This window comes from Apus apus, chromosome 3 (assembly GCF_020740795.1).
Source record: "Apus apus isolate bApuApu2 chromosome 3, bApuApu2.pri.cur, whole genome shotgun sequence".
NCBI classification, from domain to species: domain Eukaryota; kingdom Metazoa; phylum Chordata; class Aves; order Apodiformes; family Apodidae; genus Apus; species Apus apus.
This window is the reverse complement of record NC_067284.1, coordinates 54,972,514-54,992,059: the sequence shown is the minus strand read 5'-3', so window position 1 is coordinate 54,992,059 and position 19,546 is coordinate 54,972,514. Positions and strand designations below refer to the sequence as shown.

General features: G+C 39.2%; 1 protein-coding gene across 3 annotated transcripts; it reads left to right on the top strand.

Annotated features, from left to right (window-relative positions):
* Positions 1-13: 13 nt before the first annotated feature.
* On the top strand, positions 14-18,811 carry MCM8 (minichromosome maintenance 8 homologous recombination repair factor). 3 transcript variants are annotated; one of them, XM_051615747.1, is made up of 18 exons: positions 14-323; positions 481-555; positions 1,050-1,132; positions 1,316-1,465; positions 2,230-2,333; positions 4,293-4,491; positions 5,828-5,913; positions 8,924-9,075; positions 9,983-10,181; positions 10,901-10,931; positions 11,210-11,350; positions 12,738-12,879; positions 13,526-13,721; positions 13,983-14,196; positions 15,156-15,365; positions 16,009-16,085; positions 16,567-16,756; positions 18,022-18,811. In XM_051615747.1, the coding sequence occupies exons 1-18, from the start codon at positions 197-199 to the stop codon at positions 18,112-18,114; spliced, it is 2,469 nt and encodes an 822-aa protein (XP_051471707.1). In that variant the 5' UTR covers positions 14-196; the 3' UTR covers positions 18,115-18,811. The 3 variants fall into 3 exon arrangements, with proteins under 3 accessions (XP_051471707.1, XP_051471708.1, XP_051471709.1); XM_051615748.1 differs by lacking the exon at positions 1,316-1,465; XM_051615749.1 differs by lacking the exons at positions 16,009-16,085; positions 18,022-18,811 and having other exon boundaries at positions 16,567-16,684.
* The last annotated feature ends 735 nt before the right edge of the window (positions 18,812-19,546 follow it).

Here is a 19,546-nt window from a genome sequence, read left to right as displayed (position 1 = left end):
AACGGCTCCTCCCTCCGCCCCCCGGGGGTGGCGGGAGCGAGGTCGGGCCTTTCCTCAGGTCCTTCGCTCCCAGCCCTGCGGGCGAAGCCCCCTCACCCCCCCCCCGTCAAATAATTTAAATGAAGCCTTTTCTGAGAAGGAAAAAAAAAGAAAAAGAACTCTTTCTCGAGCTCGGCTTGCCGTCACGTCCCCGCAGATGAGCAGGGAGCTCAGAGGCCGGGGCTGCGTCCGGGGAAGAGGCTTTCAGGGATGGCGAGGCGGATGGCGGGGCGGATGGCGAGGCAGAGGCCAGAAGGGAGACGGGAGGAGGATGTCTGAACAGGGTGAGTCGGCGCCTGTTTTCTGAAGCCGTAAGGCTTTATCGCTGAGGCAGGTGTTGGCCTCCCGCTTGTCGAAAGGACAGTCTGAGAGGAAAACTTAGAGAACTTAAGTATCTGCATTGTTTTAATTCCCATTTTAATTACTTTCTTTTTTCTTTAGTGAGGTCTCGACTAGTTCAATCGACGTTGGACCAGTATATTCCCTATAAGGGCTGGAAACTTTATTTCTCTGAAGGTATTTTTAGACCAAAATTATATATTTTATTCCTTTTTTTTTTCTTTTTTTTCTTCTAGAACTGGTTATAAGTAGAGGGGTAAGCTCAACCTAAAGCAACTGAACTTTGTTACATAAATACTTCAATACAATAGAGATTTTGGTTTTGTTGCATCTTGTAATCTCTGAGCTCCTAAACTTGGAAAGCCATCTTGAATAGTGTAAAATACATGCTTAAAACCTATGCAATTAGCCCCATACAACCTGCATCTGACAGGCTGGAACTAGATACCTCTGCTGTGATTTTTTTTGAGCCTTTGTACTTGTCCTGTGTCATCTTAGACAAAGTTCTGGCTTGTAACAGGTCTTAAAACATTACTGTGATACTCTAGAGGTCTGTCATCTTCCTCAGTTTTGGAATACAGACAGTGGAAGACAAATTGCCTGTTTGGGTTATTTTGTGAAATTGAATTAATTATGTATATCAGTTACTAATGCATTGTGTTTCTAATTAGCTTATGTTGAGAAGTCTCCTTTTGTTCAGAAGACTCAAGCCTTTGAAAAGTTTTTCATGCAGCGCATTGAGCTTTATGATAAGGTAAAAGGAAAACAAAACACCTCCCCCTCCCCCCCCCCCCCTCCCCCGCAACCTGTTATTGATACAGTAACATGACAGGTTTTAGGTATTTTCTCCATCATAGGTGTGAAAAGTTTAGGGAAATACTTGGATGTGTTATGTTTATAATTTGAAGTGTAGCTAATAACTTAAAATGTTCAACAGGATGAAATAGAAAGAAAAGGAAGCATTCTTGTCGATTATAAGGAACTGATACAAGACAGAGAATTAACTAAATCAATACCAAATATATCTACTGAATTAAGGGATATGCCTCAGAAAATACTGCACTGCATGGGTCTGGCAATTCATCAGGTAAATGCAATGTTCTAATACATACAATTGTAATTTTCACAATGAAAAAACATCAGTGGAACTAAGAGGCAATTTTCTTACAAAGCCCAACTCTGTTTTACTGTCTTACAGAAAGTTACTCTGTATTCAAACTCAGACTCTTTCATCTCTCCACTATTTCAGTGTGATCTAAAAAATCGTGTTTTGAAAATGCTTCAGTTTTTGGTGCATTTTGCTTATTTGTCATCAAAGCAGTTGACTGAAACTAAGTGTAGTTCTAACATTTATGTTACTCCCTATTGGGAGTTCCAGTTCCTGTTTTTTGTTTCGTTGTTTGTTTGTGGTTTTGTTTTGTTTTAAATTTACTGTCAATTACCTGTGCTGTGTGTCCCACCTCATGCAGCAGAACCTTGGCTCTGGTTAGTGAATGGTGAGCAGAGTCAAGGATTTCTGGCTTTCTTGACAGGCAAGGTGTCAGATGTTTGTGCTACAGTCAAACAAAACTCCACACGTTAACCAGCATTAAAGGTTGCTGTGTGGATTCCTTTTGCCTTTTTTTCTTAATTTAAGAAGCAAACACAAAAATATGTTCATTTTAAATTCCATTTTAAATGAAGCTTTAAAGTGTTCAGAAGCAGAAAAACGATGTGTAGTGGGGGTGACTGGACAGCAGAGGGCTCTTTAGACTTCGCTTTAATAGGAGGTCTAGCACAGGGGATGGTAATCAAACTTAATAGCAAACTGAATCCATACTACGTTCTTGTCTGCCCTTCTGTTCTGTCTAGGTGTTAACAAAGGACCTTGAAAGGCATGCTGCAGAGCTGCAGGTGCAGGAGGGATTACCACTTGATGGAGAACCTATAATAAATGTGCCTCTCATTCATGCTAGGTAATGGGTGTTGAGTCTGTTTTGTTTTCTGAAGGGTATATTTGCCTCTTGTCTAATGGTTGTCAGCCTCCATGCACGGTGCTGAAGCCTTACTTATTTTATGGAGAGACTTGCCACTGTGAAGCTATGTCCAGAAAAACTGTATGTTTTGCTTTTTATCTTCACTGTGACAAAGGCTAAACTGTCACTGTGAAGACAAAAACTAAATGAAACCTGCTTGTAAGCTGAACAAACAGCTTATAACTAGAAAATCTTATAAGTAGAAAAGTAATTTATAAGTAGAACAACTACTCCTTGAAACACTGATTAAAACCAGAGAAATGTATTTCAGTTTCTGTTGCTTACTGGGGAAATTGGGAAGGCATTATGATCTAGCGTTTTGTTAGCAAAAGGCTTGTCTTCATGGGAGGCTGATCTGGAGGGTGTAGACTTAAACTATCAACTAGTAATATTAATTATTCCTTTGATGGATGTTTTGACAGTGATGTGTAAGAATTTGTTATTTCATCTTAGCTTACATGTATAAAAGGATTACTAGTAGAAAGTCTCGAGAATACTAATTTAATTTATTTGACTTTAATTTGAAATTAAGCTGAGGCTATACTAATTCTGAAAAAGCATGTATTTACAAGAATCTTCATTACTATTATTTTAAAAATGTGATTTCATGTGAATTCTTAATGAAGAAAACCCCTAGCACAATTATTTATTTTTTTTTTCCTTGTCAGAAGTTATTGCATCTCAGACTTAAGGGATCTGAGGGGGACTGGGACTATAAGCTCTATTTCAGTTTGGTTTGTTTTGATTTTTTGCTGCTGATGCTGGTTTGGTATGGGAAAGCAGCATGTTTTGGCATGGTAGATTTAATTTGGGAGTTCGTCACACTATGACATATTTTGAAGTTTTATTTATTATAAAACTGCACCCTTTTAATTACACAGTAGAATGTGTTTCAGAAAAAACTGTGGCCAAAAAAGGTATATACAAACTCTCAAATCTAAAAGACAGTTATGGATCATTTTCCTGTAGAGGAAACGATTCAACAAGTCAATGAAACATCATGCTCAGAAAATGGTTCTGCAGCGTAGGCAGGATTGAACAATGAGATGGTGGCGTTCAGGGTGCTAAGCAGATATAGCAGGGAAGACCCTGGATTTCTAGAGCCAGACTCTTCTCGTTGGTGCCCAGTGGCAAGACAAGGGACAGTGAGTACCAATTAAAACACTTAAAGTTCCATGTGAACACAAGAAAATGCTGTTTTACTGTGAGAGAGATTGTGTGGTCTCCATCTGCAAACACATTCAAAACTCAACTGGACACTTGCCTGGGCAACCTGCTCTAGTGGGTGGACCCTGCTTGAGCAGAGGGGTTGGACTAAACAGTCTCATGTGGTCCATTCCATGATAAATGACTCTGATTAAAACTGGTTATTTGGAATTATTTGGCTAGGTATTTTTTTGTCATCCCTGACAAGGTATAGTGTGTTGTACCTGATGACAAGTTCATATGTCCTGGAAACAAGAAAACTCACCCTTCTTTTTGGAGCACAGTCATAATAAATCTTCAATCCTTTTGTGTCACAAGAGTAAAGTCTGCTCTTAATCTGAAAAAAGTCAAAGAGACAGTTATAGATGACTAGAAAGTAATTTCTGTTGTATTGCTAGTCTCAGTTGTTTCCAGAAGAGAGGTGTCACTATATAAACAAACTGTACAGCTGTTGAGGTGTATACACTTGGGGAATATTAAATGTTAGACTGCTTTCTAGAACAGGAATCAAGGACTATGCCATGGGTCCACAAAGTATTTCTAATCATTGCTCAGGATTACTGTAAATAATTAGTGTGTAAACCTTTGTTGTTGGGTGTGGGATTTTTTTTCTTTGGTTGGTTTTGGTGGATTTTTTGCTCTGCATTTAAGTATGGTAAGCTTTCAAAATGTTAATGCTTAACTTTTGTGTAGGGTTTACAACTATGATCCAGTAACTCAGCTGAAAAACGTTCGGGCCAACTGCTATGGAAAATACATTGCCTTGCGTGGCACTGTTGTGCGTGTCAGTAACATTAAGCCTCTCTGCACTAAGCTGGCTTTTGTGTGTGGCTCGTGTGGAGATGTTCAAAGTGTTCCTTTAACTGATGGAAAGTATACTCTTCCAACTAAGGTAAGTTAAAATCATTTAACTCCATACTTTTCCCTTATCTGTAGTGATTTAACAAAAAGCAGCACTACTGGTATGAAAAGAAAATAAACCTAATGTTTAAAGCTAGATTAAACAACTGTTGCATTAGAAATAATTAAACTTAACATGCAGCTTTGTAACATTGCATATGTTATCTGAAAAAATTGTATCCTGCATGGAAAAAGTCCAGAGCAGGGCCATGACGATGATCAGAGGGCTGGAGCACCTCTCCTACAAGGACAGGCTGAGAGAGTTGGGGTTGTTCAGCCTGGAGAAGAGAAGGCTCAGGGGAGACCTCATAGCAGCCTTCCAGTACCTGAAGTGGCCTACAGGAAAGCTGGGGAGGGGTTTTTTACCAGGGCATGTAGTGAGAGGACAAGGGGTAATGGATCAAAACTGGAAGAGGGGAGATTTAGGTTAAACATTAGGAAGAAATGCTTTAGTGTGAGGGTGGTGAGACACTGGAGCAGGTTGCCCACGGATGTTGAGGATGACCCCTTCCTGGAAGTGTTCAAGGCCAGGCTGGATGGGGCTGTGAGCAACCTGTTCTAGTGGGTGTCCCTGCCCATGCAGGGGGGTTGGAACTAGATTATCTTTAAGGTCCCTTCCAACCCAAGCCATCCTATGAAACGAGCTGTATGTAGAAACTCTCTTAACGTTAGGAAAAAGAACAACCACCAACAAACAGAACTCTTTTCACTTCCATTTCACCAGTTATGTTTGAAAAACCTCCTTCACCTTGCTGAGGAGGTTTTTTATGTTTAGATTGGATTTCTTGTGAATTTTGTATAGAACTTTCTATTTTAATTTTACCAGTTCTTATCTGGATTTAAAAAGTCATTAGATACAGGAAGATGCCCAGTTATTTTATGTTACCTAATGCTTTCAAGTGAAAAAAAAAATTATCCTCTGCAAGTATTTAAAAAAGAAACAACCCAGACAAACAAAAAGGAACCACATTAAAAAAAAACAAAACACAACAAAAACAAAACAACAACAACAAACAAGCAAAGCCCCCACAAACAAGCATCCATCACCTTCCTCCCCAGCCCAAAACCTTAACCTCAAACCAGTTCACCAAGGGGATCATACAAGTCAGATGTATTTGCACTAAAAACTACAGCTCAGGGCTCAGGGGTCTGTGCTTGATAGCACTTGATTAGTTATGTATGTCCTAGTTTGTAGTCCTAATGTAGCTAACTTTTTTCCTGCAATGGTGTTAATGAATGCACTGCTTTTTTTTTAAATCAAGTAAGGCAATTTCAAATGTTTATTTTCAAATAATGTTGAGAATGAATCAGAGTTACTGTTGTTACAGTGTCTTATTCCTGAGTGCCGAGGCAGATCCTTCACAGCTGACAGAAGCTCTCCTTTAACCACTACAGTGGACTGGCAGTCTGTTAAGTAAGCACAACTTCCCACCTTCTGCACAAAAATATAATGTAACAAGAGTAGTCAAAAAGTGACAGGATGGCTCCTTCTCTGTTACACTGTGTAATTTTAATAATCTTATTATTGTTTGACAAGCACTCTTCAAAATTCGTGTTGCAAGGCAGTTGTGTTATCTGAGCACTTGTATACTTTTTATGTTAAACCTATTCAGTATAATAGAATCTTGGAAATCCCTTCTACCATGACTGAGTTTTTTGAGAATTGCTCTGTTTGTGTTCTCTGCAGCTTTTCTCAACAGTTTCTAATTGCATCTATTATTTAATTATTCCTTTCAGTGAGCTAGAAAAGCCCTATTAAATTACATTGGTATTGCTTATAAGGGCTAAGAATTTGGCAGAAAACAAACCCTGTCATGTTCCAGTCAGTCCTCAGGTATCAGAGGGGTCAGGGGCAGCTGGGCTTCTATTCTGAGTGATGCCTAAATCAACGTTAATAGTCTGGTCATGCCCAAGGTATATATTGGACTACCATGAGTCCACATGCACTACTAACATCACACTGTCTGCCTAGTTGCACCCCACCTGCACTAGCATGGCCACGTTTCAAAGATTTGGTCACGTTCAGGGACACCTCTCATGGCTAGATCAATGAATAGTGTAACTTACTGAAGCAACAGATTCACAGATTCTTTGGATTGATGGTGATAAATTAGCTGCCTACAAAGCAGGTGCAAATACCAAGAATATGAGTAATACAACCTGGCTACTGACACAAAGTGATAAGAAAGGAAAAAAAAAAAAGAAGAAAAAGGAAAAGGAGCTCTAAAGGGGTTTCTGAGTTTCCCAGAGGTGCACTGAGTGTAACTGACTGTTTGAATCTTACCAAAGACATCTTTATGTGGGGAAAGAGAGGCTCAGCCCATCGACTGATCGCAGAAGTCAAGGGTAATCCTGGCAATGGTATCTTCTCTGACATCCTTCCCCCCTTAGGCCAATTTTATAGGGTTGTTATCTTACAGGTGGAGCTTGAAGGACTCTATAGTCATATGTACCTTTGTCATGATTGGTGGAAAACTGTCTCGCTTGGCTTTTAAAGGTATAGACTACATAAAATTCAGAGCACATGCTCAATGAGGAGTGGTCAGCCCTTGGAGGCAGGTAGCTTTTGGGATGGAGGTGTGTTTTAGTATTGTAATGAGATTATAGGACAGTCTTTTGTCAAAAAAGTGACAGATTGTTAGCCAAGAGTATCAAATGTGCAACTTGTCAGTTCTGTAGGACCTTCAGGTCCCCATATTTATTGGATAGTCTTGCCAGGATGTCTCCAAATGTGCAGCTTAGCAGTTCCATAGTACCTTCAGGTCCCTGTGTTTATCACAGAGCCTGACCATGGTGCCTCCACTCCACCCTCTGTACAGTGTCCGTAAGAGTCAGCACACCAAGCTCCCCTGAAGTTGCCAACAACTAGGGTTGCCTGGGGAATTATTGTGGTACAGACTCATTGCACGTTAGGTGCATTCCACTCTATAGGTTATGTCAGTTTTGTACCTTTCCTCAAGGGTGGATGTTGGTTTGTTTGAGAAATCAATGAGTTAACTCTGGGCCAGCAATTAAACCAATAGCGTAAGATGTTTTCTCAGATCCAAGCAGTGGCCTTGGTTCTGCATACCATTCTCTAGCTGTAAGTACAAACATCGAGTGTTATTCCTAGAAGCAAACACTGTCTGAAAATATGCTGTTAATTTCAGCAGCTGCAGCTACTTAGAATGAATTTAGCTGAAAAGCAAAATTACAAGAAAGGTAATTTGTTCTATCCTGGCTCAAACCAGGATATACTTCCAGCAATCATCTCACAATTGGCCAGTTGAATTAACTGGATGTAAATTTGACGGTTAAAAATAATAGTTTGGAGTAATTTTTTGTCTCCCAGTCCTTGAGGTGCACTCAGTAGAACGAAACGGTGGTGCACCTGCCCATTTATCTGCTTTCTATATCTAATTAGCAAGTGGGGATGCCTAAAATGTTTGAGAACTTTGGTATAAAGGAACAAGTTACTGTTTCTACAGAAATTAACAATGTTTAAGTGTAGGAAGGTGGATGGTTGACCTGGTTTTCATTGCTTCCATCCTACTATGCACTATTAGGGTTCTGACGATCCTGTCATGTTCCATGATACACGGACAGAAAAGTTTGTGTTATTTCTTGTCCATCCCATTAGCTTACTGCAGTAAGGGTCTCAGCTTGGAAAAAGCAGGACTCTTTTTCCCACTTCTTAGGTTCAGATTCTGTAAGTTCATGTATTTGTCAGAAGTCTTATTGTTATTGTGCCAAATCACATTGTAAGTATGTTTGGATTTTATTAACGTTCTGTAATAAGTGATTTAAAAATTCATTTAAAAAATAGTGCTGACGTTCTTGTCAGCAGCTCTAGAGGGTGCCGTTGATCACAGCTTGTTAAGAAAAGCTTGACTGAGCTTCGAAGAAAACTATTGGATCTCTTAAGAGCAGAGTCACAACTGTGACCTTTCCAATAACTTGTTCGTTGTTTGCCTTTTACAGCTATACAAAGAGTGAGCTACCGTTCTTGTTACGGTCTGAGGAATTTCTTGGGCTTTGCTAGGGTTACAATGCCATTTAAGCATTCATCAGGCCTCTAGTGTCTGAACTCTTAAGTTTTTTTATACATGAGGTCCATCTTATTCCATGTACTGTACTTATTTCTATGTGAACATGCTCATCAATGCTCAAAAATCTGAATTTTTACTTTATTATTTCTGGAGTTCATAGTTACTGGCTTTCTGGGGTTTATGCATTATGTGTAGCCATTTATTAAAGCCTGAACAGAACAAGTCCATTTTTCCAAATTTAACACTGCCATTTCTAGAGTTTATCAGGGCATTTCTGCTGCCTTTCTTTTCAGTTGGGGAAAGGATTGGTTTGAAGCACACAGCTGCAGGTCTTGTGTGCCATCACTGAATTGGAAATGTTATATATGGAGTGTCTGCTCACCTTGTGTTTTGCAGGGTGCAGGAACTGATGTCAGATGATCAGCGAGAAGCAGGTCGAATCCCTCGCACAATTGAGTGTGAATTGGTTCAAGATCTTGTGGACAGCTGTGTCCCAGGAGATATGGTCACGATTACAGGGATAGTAAAGGTTTCGAGCACTGAGGAAGGTAAAATACATCATCTAAGAACACTTTTTTCCTAGGGTGGTGATTTTCCTAGTGATTACACAAGAATAACAGCCATGCCCCTTAATCCAAGCTCTCAAAGTTGTAAACACATTAAGTATATATATCTTCAGAAGTTCCCAAAGTTCTATAATGAAGAGTATTTTTGAAAAAGCCAGAAGTGCTGTCCAAGCTGTCCGAGTGTCTCATGTCCACTGATAAGAGGTTTTGATAGAGGAGGTTTTGCAACTCACTGGTCACCTCCCTTTACTGTCTCCTTCAAGTGACAGGAGATCTGTCACACTGTTGTGAAGGAGTATTGTCTGTCTTAGCTTGGTCCTCCCTGGAGAGATTTTACGACTTTATTCTTTTTTTTCCCCAAAGTGAAGAAATATGTTTTCCACAGCTGTAATGGAATATATTGCAGAGAACTGCAGTGCTGATTTACTGTGAAATTGCATTCTCTGCCAAATAGTCATCGGGTGGTACAGAAAATGAATAGTTATTGTTACATGTCTAATTCTCCTGCACTGTGTGGGTTTTTTTGCTATTAATACTCAGTGGAAACATTTTACATTCAGTTTTATTTGACTAGAATAATGCAATAATTTTAAAAATTCCTGGAAAGCTTCATTTATTCTGGGAGATTATCACCTCTGTACACATATACCTTCCTAATGCAGTAAAATATTTTGTTATGCACCTAACTGGAGGGAACCCAAAGAACAAATATAGCTAGAAAATAACTTTGCATCAATTTTTAAAACTGCAGGTGTTCATGTATTTGAACATTAACATTTTGTACGTTGCTGTACTTAGTATTTCTGAATTGCCCTGTGCCATTTGTGAACAACATCAGTACTTTGTGATAGAAAAATCATTCCTTCATCCTTTCTGAATTTACCTACAGGAACTTCTAAAAATAAGAATGACAAGTGTGTGTTCTTGTTGTACATTGAAGCAAATTCTGTCAGCAACAGTAAAGGACAAAAACCAAAGAATTTTGATGATGAAACTTTTCAAAGATCGTTTATGGAATTCTCACTTAAAGACCTCTATGCTGTTCAAGAAATTCAAGCTGAGGAAAATCTGTTCAGGCTCATTGTGAAGTAAGTTGTGTCAGACCTAGACTAGGTCTAGGATTAGACTTCTAAATCCACCTTCAAACACATGTGACATAAGCTGATCTTAAAACTATGATATCAGAGAGATTTAACAGACTTTAGTGGGCAGGGGGCTTGGAAGCAAGTAGAAGTTTTGCAGTGGGAATTACAGAATTCTGGGAGGGATTTAAGGATACAAAGAAGTCGGGAGTAAAAAAGTAATTAATTTTGCTCCTCACTGAGTAAATTCCACTCATGCACTGTTTTGTTCTCTGCTCTGCTTCTCTATAGCAGAGAAAAGAGGTGTGCAAACTGAGCAGATGAAGCAAAAGACCCTCAGTCCAAACTGAGAAGTGTTCTTTTAGCTGCAGGGTCCCTCAGGCCCTGCCAGGGAAGTCAAAGAACACAAAAATAGCAGTTTTCAAAGGAACGTTACAGGTACTTGATTAAGATAAGGGATCCAAAAGCCATTGGGAAACTGGTTCTCTGTTTGTGTGTGCTCAGGTGAAAGGCTTTTCTTATTTTAAGCATCTGAAAATTGTTATCTGAAAATTTCAATAAATTTGTTGCTGCTGATTCAAGCTGGTTCTGTTGGAAATTCAGCAACAGCTTACTGAAGGTTTTATGTTTATGGAAGCAATTTGTGATGAGAGACAGAACAAGTAAATATTTAATAGTAATACAAGACTTACATTCTCCTTATGTTAGTATTCTTTGTTTTTCAGCTCTCTTTGTCCTGCAATCTATGGCCATGAGGTAAGTAATTTAACAACTCTGCTTGCAACTTCAGTTTGAAGTGTTTATGCCACAGTAAACTAAAGGATTTATAAAGTTTATCTGGGGTGGGAGAAGGGGCAGGGACTGTGTTTATAGGTGACTAACTCACGGTCGCTTCCAATGACGAGGAGGTGGCAGCCTTATACCCTTAAGTTCAGCCATCCAGAAGGAAAGGGTTATTACAGCCATTTCTAGGGAGCTGTCAGTACTGGTCACCGTGATCAAATACTTACTAGTGTTTGTATGTGCCACTACAGATTGTAAAGGCAGGTTTGGCCCTGGCGTTATTTGGAGGATGTCAGAAGTTTGTAGATGACAAGAACAGAATCCCGGTGCGAGGAGATCCACATGTTCTGGTCGTTGGAGATCCAGGATTAGGGAAAAGTCAAATGTTGCAAGTATGGATTGATTTTCCATTTTCTGATGGTATTTTTCTCGAATTCCTTGCTACCTGGAGTTCTTGCAAGCATGGTAAGGTAGCTGTGCTAAGTCCAAAGGGTTGCTTGAGCCTGGCTCGAACTAGCTTTTCATGTAGGATGCCTCAAATATAGGATAATACCCAAAGGATCCTTGCAGAAGGGATCCAACCTCTTAAAACACTTACCAAAGCAGGTATAAGTGGCCAAACCTGTGGGCTTTCAAGTATAGACTTGCTATCCTGCCCTATATATAAAACTATTTTTTTTTTTCACCAACTGTAGTGAGGAGTTTCACTTGTATTTTCATCTAGTTGATCCATTGTTAAATAAAACAAGTACACTCTTGGAACTAATCCAACTTTAAATACCACGGCACTCAACTTCTGTGAGGTTTAACTCCATTTTCTTTTATCCTACTTCTATGTTGCTAGCAGAGATCTTGGCTTTTTTTTTTTTTGAAAAGCATCTGCTGCTGCATTTGAGTTTTAATCTTGGTGGGCATTTCTGCATGACTATGACAAAATCAGTAATAGAACTTTTTGTCTTAAACTGAATTATTTTAGTTTTCCATGTCTCTTCCCATGGTTACTTAGAAGTGAAATAGGGACCAAGTCTGGGTCTCTAATGTGGACGTGTTCTGTTAGGATATGACTTGCACTAATTTAACCAAAGTGATGTATTTTTACGGAAGCATCTTGGCAAACAATTTTTACATTATTTTTTTGTTGAATGTGGACTCTAGCATATGGTAAGTGATTTGTTTTTTCACATTGTTACTAAATAACAATGTCATTCAAGAAAAGCTAGTAATCTGATTGTTCTTCAAAGAAGACTCTGAGACAAAGTTCCTCTCAGTCATCACTGTCACAAGCAAAAAAATCCCACAGACAAAACCAAAGCTGAGTAAGAGCGAGGGTTTTTTGTTTGTTTTTTATTCAATACTCTGTGCCTGTCATATCTGGCACTGAACAAATATGCTTTGGGTATTTTAAATAAAACAGAGGCACCAGTAACTATAGAGATTTACAGGAAAAACCTTGGGAAGGCACAGAAACTATGTATCTGTAGTTCTCTGACAAGTAGCATGTCCTCAAGCATTTCAACATACATTGAAATGTAGGTGCTGTGCCCAAGGTCCTAGTAGTTTTGGAAACACAGCAGATGTGGCTGTGCTGCAAGTATTGCAACTCAAGTTATTCCTACTGTTTGCAGAAGTACGTCTCTTGATGTTACTGGGAGTTATAACTTCACTGTTGGGCCACTTTAAGTAGAAGGAAACAAGTCTGGGTTTACTTTTGTTTCCCTAGAATGAGACTTATACAATTCTTCACTCAGGGGAAGGATAAAGCATTTATTTCTCTTCTAGGCTGTGTGTAATGTTGCTCCTCGAGGTGTTTATGTTTGTGGCAATACTTCCACCAGCTCTGGCCTGACTGTTACACTGTCTAGAGATGGTGTTTCTGGAGATTATGCCTTGGAAGCTGGTGCTTTAGTGCTTGGAGATCAAGGTAATACATGAAATGCTATGGGTTTTGTTTCACCGTATGTGAGGGGCAGGGATGTGTGTACTTCTGAGTCTAAGATTAACTGCAGTGCTTCCACAACAGTGCACTAAAACGGTGAATTTGAAGTATGATATTGGCTTTCCACACCTTGGGAAGTTCTGAGCTTCTCCAGTGACTTGTCTGGAGGTGGTTCCTGCTTTCCGAGGGCTTAGGATGTATATGAAGCTGGAGTTCTGCAATTTATGTACCATCCTTACTTGATCTGTCAAAGAGCTAGGATTTCCTTGTTGATAGGTCTCTGACTTAATGACAGATGACAGGACCTTACTGGTTTTGAAAAACAGCTGGCTTATAAGATTTGTCTTCCTATTTTTAAAAAGCTTTTTTTGTGATCTTAATGTATAATCAAGCCACTGTGTCTGCGAGCCAGGCCAGCTTCATAGTGGTTCAGCTGGAGCAGCATGAAATGAGAACAAACCTTGCTGAAACAGAGACTTGGTCTGATGTCTCCCGCAGTCCCTGAGATGTTAGGTTGGACTCCTGATGACATACAGTCTTACCAGATTGCACAATGATCACTGGATTCTATCATACACTTGTCCATCAGTTAATATGTTTTGTAATAAGTCTTTGTGTTAATTGCTTCCAGGTATTTGTGGAATAGATGAATTTGATAAGATGGGAAACCAGCATCAGGCTTTGTTGGAAGCCATGGAACAGCAAAGCATCAGCCTTGCCAAGGCTGGCATTGTTTGCAGTTTGCCAGCTCGGACATCTATTGTCGCTGCAGCAAACCCAGTTGGAGGACACTATAACAAAGCCAAAACGGTGTCTGAGAACTTAAAGTGAGCACTTCCTGAAATGCTGCTTATGTAGTTCATGTTCTGGAGTGGATGTTTCTGGCAGTCTTGTAGCTTTTTAGTTTTCTGAAGCTTGAACACTAAGTATAATAATTTTCCATGGCTTTTGAGAGAGAAATTGCTGTTCTACTTTAGTCTGAATGAATGGGACAGGATTCTTTCAGTGTCTTTGAGGTGGACCAGAGTTGCTGTAATTTTTTTCACTTTTTTTATGAGCACTGCATGGTTTTGTTGTCTTCACTCTAGAATGGGGAGCGCTTTACTGTCGAGATTTGATCTAGTTTTCATTTTGCTGGACACCCCAAACGAAGACCATGATCACCTGCTGTCTGAGCACGTCATGGCCATCCGAGCTGGCAAGCAGGCAGCATGCAGCAGCGCTGTTGTGACTCGTGCCAACACACAGGATCGCTCTGTCCTCGAAGTTGTTTCAGATCGACCGCTGCTTGAAAGACTAAAGGTAGGACCTGTCCTGTGACTCCTGCTATGCTCCTTCCTGTAGTGTTCCTTGCATTGGTGCCTGGCAACCCTGACCTGCTGGATGCTCTGTCGTCCACTCCCATCCATCTCATGATAATTGGCTCTGAATTAAAGAGGAAGCATTTAAGGCTCCAGCCAGCAGTTTCTACTGTCTGTTGTAGCTACCCACCCTGCTGGAGCTGCTAATAATGTGTCTCAAGCCATCTTTATCTTCACACAGAAAATAATTCAATAGCTGAACTGGTTTGCTGATTTATTGTTTGTTTGTTTGTTTTTTTCAGTTGCAGTAGTGAGAAGACACTGCATGAGATGCTCTAAAGCAAATTTGCTGTGTTAGATTTAAAAAAAATTACAGAAGTGGACTGGAGATTATAATTTGTTATAACACAATGTGCTTTGAAGTATTGCATCTGAATGAAGCAGTGTAAACAAATCTGCAACTCATGACAGATTTGGAGATTATAGTAGAGGAAGCATATTTCTTTTTTAACTTAAGTGATCAGATTGAGGGCTGATATCATCAAATACCAGGTCTTGGGAGAAATTTCCCCTTCTGGAGCTAAACCTATGCACTTTTGGAAATGTGATATCAGCAGTGATGGTTTAATCTCATGTGGAGCTGTATCTTACAAAAATTGGGACACTGGATTTTCTCTTTTTGAGAAAGAATTCTTGATATTGTTAAACATATTTGGCACTTCTTATCATTGCAAATGTGAAGAAGCTTCTGCTGTTTTTTCTGAAACGGCCAAGCATGTTTAATTACAAGTCCAAGCATAGTATATGGACTTCCTCAGTACATGGTTCATATAGGAAGCACTGAGCCGTTACAGTGAAGATTTCACCAGATAAAACATGGAAAATTAAGATGTTATGTTAAAATGTGTATTGTATAGGATTCTGACAGACGGAAATCTAAGTTCCTTGTAATTGGGTTAGATCTTACCAGGAGAAAACTTTGATGCCATTCCCCATCAGCTGCTGAGGAAGTATGTTGGATATGCTCGGCAGTATGTTCACCCAAATTTATCTCCAGAAGCTGCTCAAGTCCTCCAGGAATTCTACCTGGAGCTCCGGAAACAGAACCAAGGAGTAGACAGCACACCAATCACCACGAGGCAGCTGGAGTCACTGATTCGACTTACAGAGGTAAATGCAAGCTGTAATACTTAAGGGAGTGAAAGCAAAGAGATTATTCCTAAGCTACTACTGATGTCCTAGGATTTTTGACAGCTTATTCAATTCTATGGGGTTTTTTTGCATTTCAGTATACTTTACTTCCTCTGGCTCCCTGGGGGATGCACCTGTTTTAACTTCCAATTTGTTGTGTTTTAAAAAAAAGAATACAAGAGACATAAAAATGATTAAGAGCTACTCTTGCTTAAAGCCTTTTATAAAGTAAAACACCCTTGAGGGGGTGGGAAGAGAATATATCACTTTTTCCCAAAAAGAGAAAAAGTAGGTGCAGGCAGTAACAAGCTGCTGCCCTTTTTGAACATCAACTGCTGGAGTTTTCCTAAACACTGTGCCTTAATGACACTGTTTATCTGCTGCTTCCCGATAATACACTCTTAAAAAGCAAATAAGCTCCAAGCTATGGGCTAATAATGCAAGCAGGAGATGACAATGAAACTATCGAAAAAATAACAATCTTCCTCAAAATCTTGTAGGCTCAGGTTCCATCTCTACTCCTAGAATTTCTTCCTGTTGTAGGGTGATAGTAGCCTTTTTTCAGATCAGCTGTAATATATCTTAAATATACCTTTTGTGGGATTTTTTGTTTTGTTTTAAGGCACGATCAAGGCTGGAATTAAGGGAGAAATCTACCAAGGAAGATGCTGAGGATGTAATAGAAATTATGAAATATAGGTAATACACATTGCTTTAAAAATAAATAAAGCAGCATGATGCTGTTCACTCCAAGACTTTTTTTAATAGATATGCAAGCACAGTGGAGACCTACTTTATGAAGTTTAGGCCCATTATACAAATATTCAGATTTGTTATGTCTTCTCTAAAAACTGACAGCAGCCCTAAGTTTAATACAATCACTTAGACCTTTGAGTTGTATCATCATAGCAATTATGTATGTCAGTGCACAGTAATTTAGACAGGAGGTGTTGCCAAATGTTTTTTTCTCTTGTGTGATTGCTCTCAGTTGTGGTTGATCAATTTAAGTTCAAAAGTGATTTGGGCAGATGCTTAGTCTAAGTTTCCTAGGTAGTGACTTTTATTATGGGATGGTTTCCTTTGTGACTTCTGAGAACTTAGTTTCTCAAGCAGTTATGTTCCAGGAGGCTATTTAATGCACTCTTGCTTTTACTTTCTGTTGATCTTTTTAATTTTTTAGCATGCTGGGAACCTACTCAGATGAGTTTGGAAAACTGGACTTTGAACGTTCACAGCATGGGTCTGGGATGAGCAATCGGTCACAAGCAAAAAGATTTGTTTCTGCCCTAAACAGAATTGCACAGAGAACTTACAACAATCTCTTTGACTTGCAACAGCTTCGACAGATTGCAAACGAGCTACAAATACGAGTAAGTCTGGAAATGAGGCACTTCTTCAGCAATAAACTACAGGATCAGTCAAAAGTATTGATTGCAAAATGGAAAGGCACATCTGTTTTACCTCTTTCAAGTGAACAGAAATAAGCAGTGATGACTACTTCTAGGCTGAACACTCCAGAGCTGCCTTTGTAAGATTTGCTAATCTTACTGTTTGACAGTAACAACTTCCTGCACTAGTAAGGGCTGGTTCTGCTTCTGAAGCTTTATTTTGTGAAAGGCAATTTTATTTTTGTTACACTTTGCTTCCTCTGGCTCCCTGGGGGTTGCCCCTATTTTCATTTCCAAATTTAGACTGCTGCAGTGTCCATGTTCTATTTCAGCAGTGCAGTGACGTTTCAGCTGGGCCTTCTCTGACCCAAATAGGCCTTTTGGGTTTTCATTCCTGCTTCAAGCATCCTAATGTGTTAACTTGATAGGAATATTATGTAGGACAGATGGCCACAAATGTGTTTTATCCTGCAATGGATTTTCATTTTGTACTTGGGGGGATTTGAGCCAAATAAAATTATCAACAGCTACTTTTTGCTTCATGATACAAAGCTTAAATGCCAATGTAAAACATGAATTTCAGTGTAATGAGTGAAAAGTAGTGGTAATGAGTTTATCTTTATGGAACTTATTACAGGCAATAAAGCTGCTCTTTTTGTTACCTAGTTAGTCTGATTTGGCCTGCTGGGATAAGATAACTTCTGTTTCAAAACCTGTTCATATGCTGACTGTACATAAGTCTGGATTTGGTCTAAATCATGTCTGACAGAACATGTTACTGCCAGCTCCCTTCTCACATAAGCATTCATTCAGAGACTAGTTACTTCAAGCTAATTAAATTCTCATTTTTCCCTTCATATATGGAATATTTTTTGTCCATTCAGAGTTCTATACCTGTAACAAGTACTTGGAAATGAGTGAGAGTGGTAGTAATCAGACTTTCCTTTGGCAGATACTTGGGTTTCAGAACTTGAATTTATCCATAGATTACTCCCTATACTTTCTGCATCTCCTGAAGTGGACAACACTTGTTCTATGTCACACCACAGTAAAACCAGTGTGTAAGAAAGCACAAAAGGGTGCAGCTGGCTGTATGCCACCTATAGGTCAACTGTTTGCTGAGGAAACTCACTATTGATAGCTCAGTTTATTTCACTGAGTTCTTTTAAAAAATGTTTATATTGCTTTCCATCAGATAAAATGTCATGCTTCCAATTTTATATTAATTTTTGCTTTTCTCTTCCCAGGTATCAGATTTTGAAAGCTTTATTGGATCCCTAAATGATCAGGGTTATCTTTTGAAAAAAGGTTCAAGAGTTTATCAGCTTCAGACTATGTAAAAAATGCTGTGATCAACTTCCTTGTGACGTAGTTGTTACATCTGGAATGACCTTCATGACCAGCAATGAACTGGGCTGAGCTGCAGTCCAACACGGTAGCCAATGCACTGCTGGTGCTGTTGCTTCCTGAGATGTGAGAATCCCTTTGAGAAACTCAGTGCCCACAGGCTTGCTTTAAGCTGCCATAGGGCAAGCTGACACCTGGTACTGCTGCTTGACTCATCCCATAGCTCTGCTGGCCCAAATGAGACTGTAAAACAAGCGTATACCTCATCATTCTTGAGGACTGGAAAGTGTGTTTTAATACTGATCTTCTCACAATGCCATAACAGATTTTACATCTAATCTTGGTGACATTGGACCTACACATTTAAAACTAGGAATCTTTCAAGAGAAGATGTTGAGTTGTGGTTTTACTACTATAGTTCATTTGAGGAGTTTGAAGTATGGAAATGATTCAGAAAATCTTGGGAACTTTCAGGTTGATACAACACAGGTTAATAGCTGTGAGAAGTGACACCTTACTGAAACTGACTTAATTTTCTGCTTTGCAGCTCTGTATTTATTGGTCTTCATAGCTGAGATTTTATTTTAAATGCAAGTCTGATTTAAGAAAATATCCTTATTGCAATATTGAGTTTGTAAAATAGGAATTGGGTTTTATTTATGTCTTTCATTAAACCTTAAATATGAGAAATCTGTGGTTTGGTCAAGTGTTATACAGTAACAGTGAACACTGGTGTGGCTGTTAATGACCATTACATGACAAGAACATGTTAAGGATGTTTCTATGTAACTGTTCCTGCTACAGAAGAATGTGTGTCGCACAAGAGTAAAGTGTGGAACATTTCCTGACTTTTATGACATCAGAAGGAATGTTTCCTGACAGGAATGTTTCTTATGACATCAATCATGGTCTAGTGCAATAAAATGGCCTAGGAGGAGCTTTCTGTGTAAGTATTAAACTGCCGCCCCACTCTTTTTTTTTTAACAAATTCAAGAATGCATTCTTGATACTTCTGTCTTCCCCTTTTTATTTCTAAGGTGAGATGATACATGCAGTGTGAAATAATAAGCTTACTTACTCCTGCTTTTTATCAACATAAGGATCTGATCCACATTATGCTTCTATAGCAGTTTTTGTATGAAAATACAAGCACAGATTTGAAAGAACATCTATTGAATTTCTTGATGCTCCCTCAGTGGGGTGTGAATCTACTGCAAAATACTGAAACAAAAACCTGAAAACTAGTTTGACAGATGAGAGACTGAAGACAAAACAACAAAACTATAGCTCTACATATGAACTCTTTTTAGTGGCAAGCAGCCTCCTCTTTCCAGGTGTTTTTTTGGGGGTTTTTTTGTCATTGTGGTAACTGGTTAATGGTGGTTTTAAATGTATGACCTGTCAGTGGGGGCATACAGTATTTGT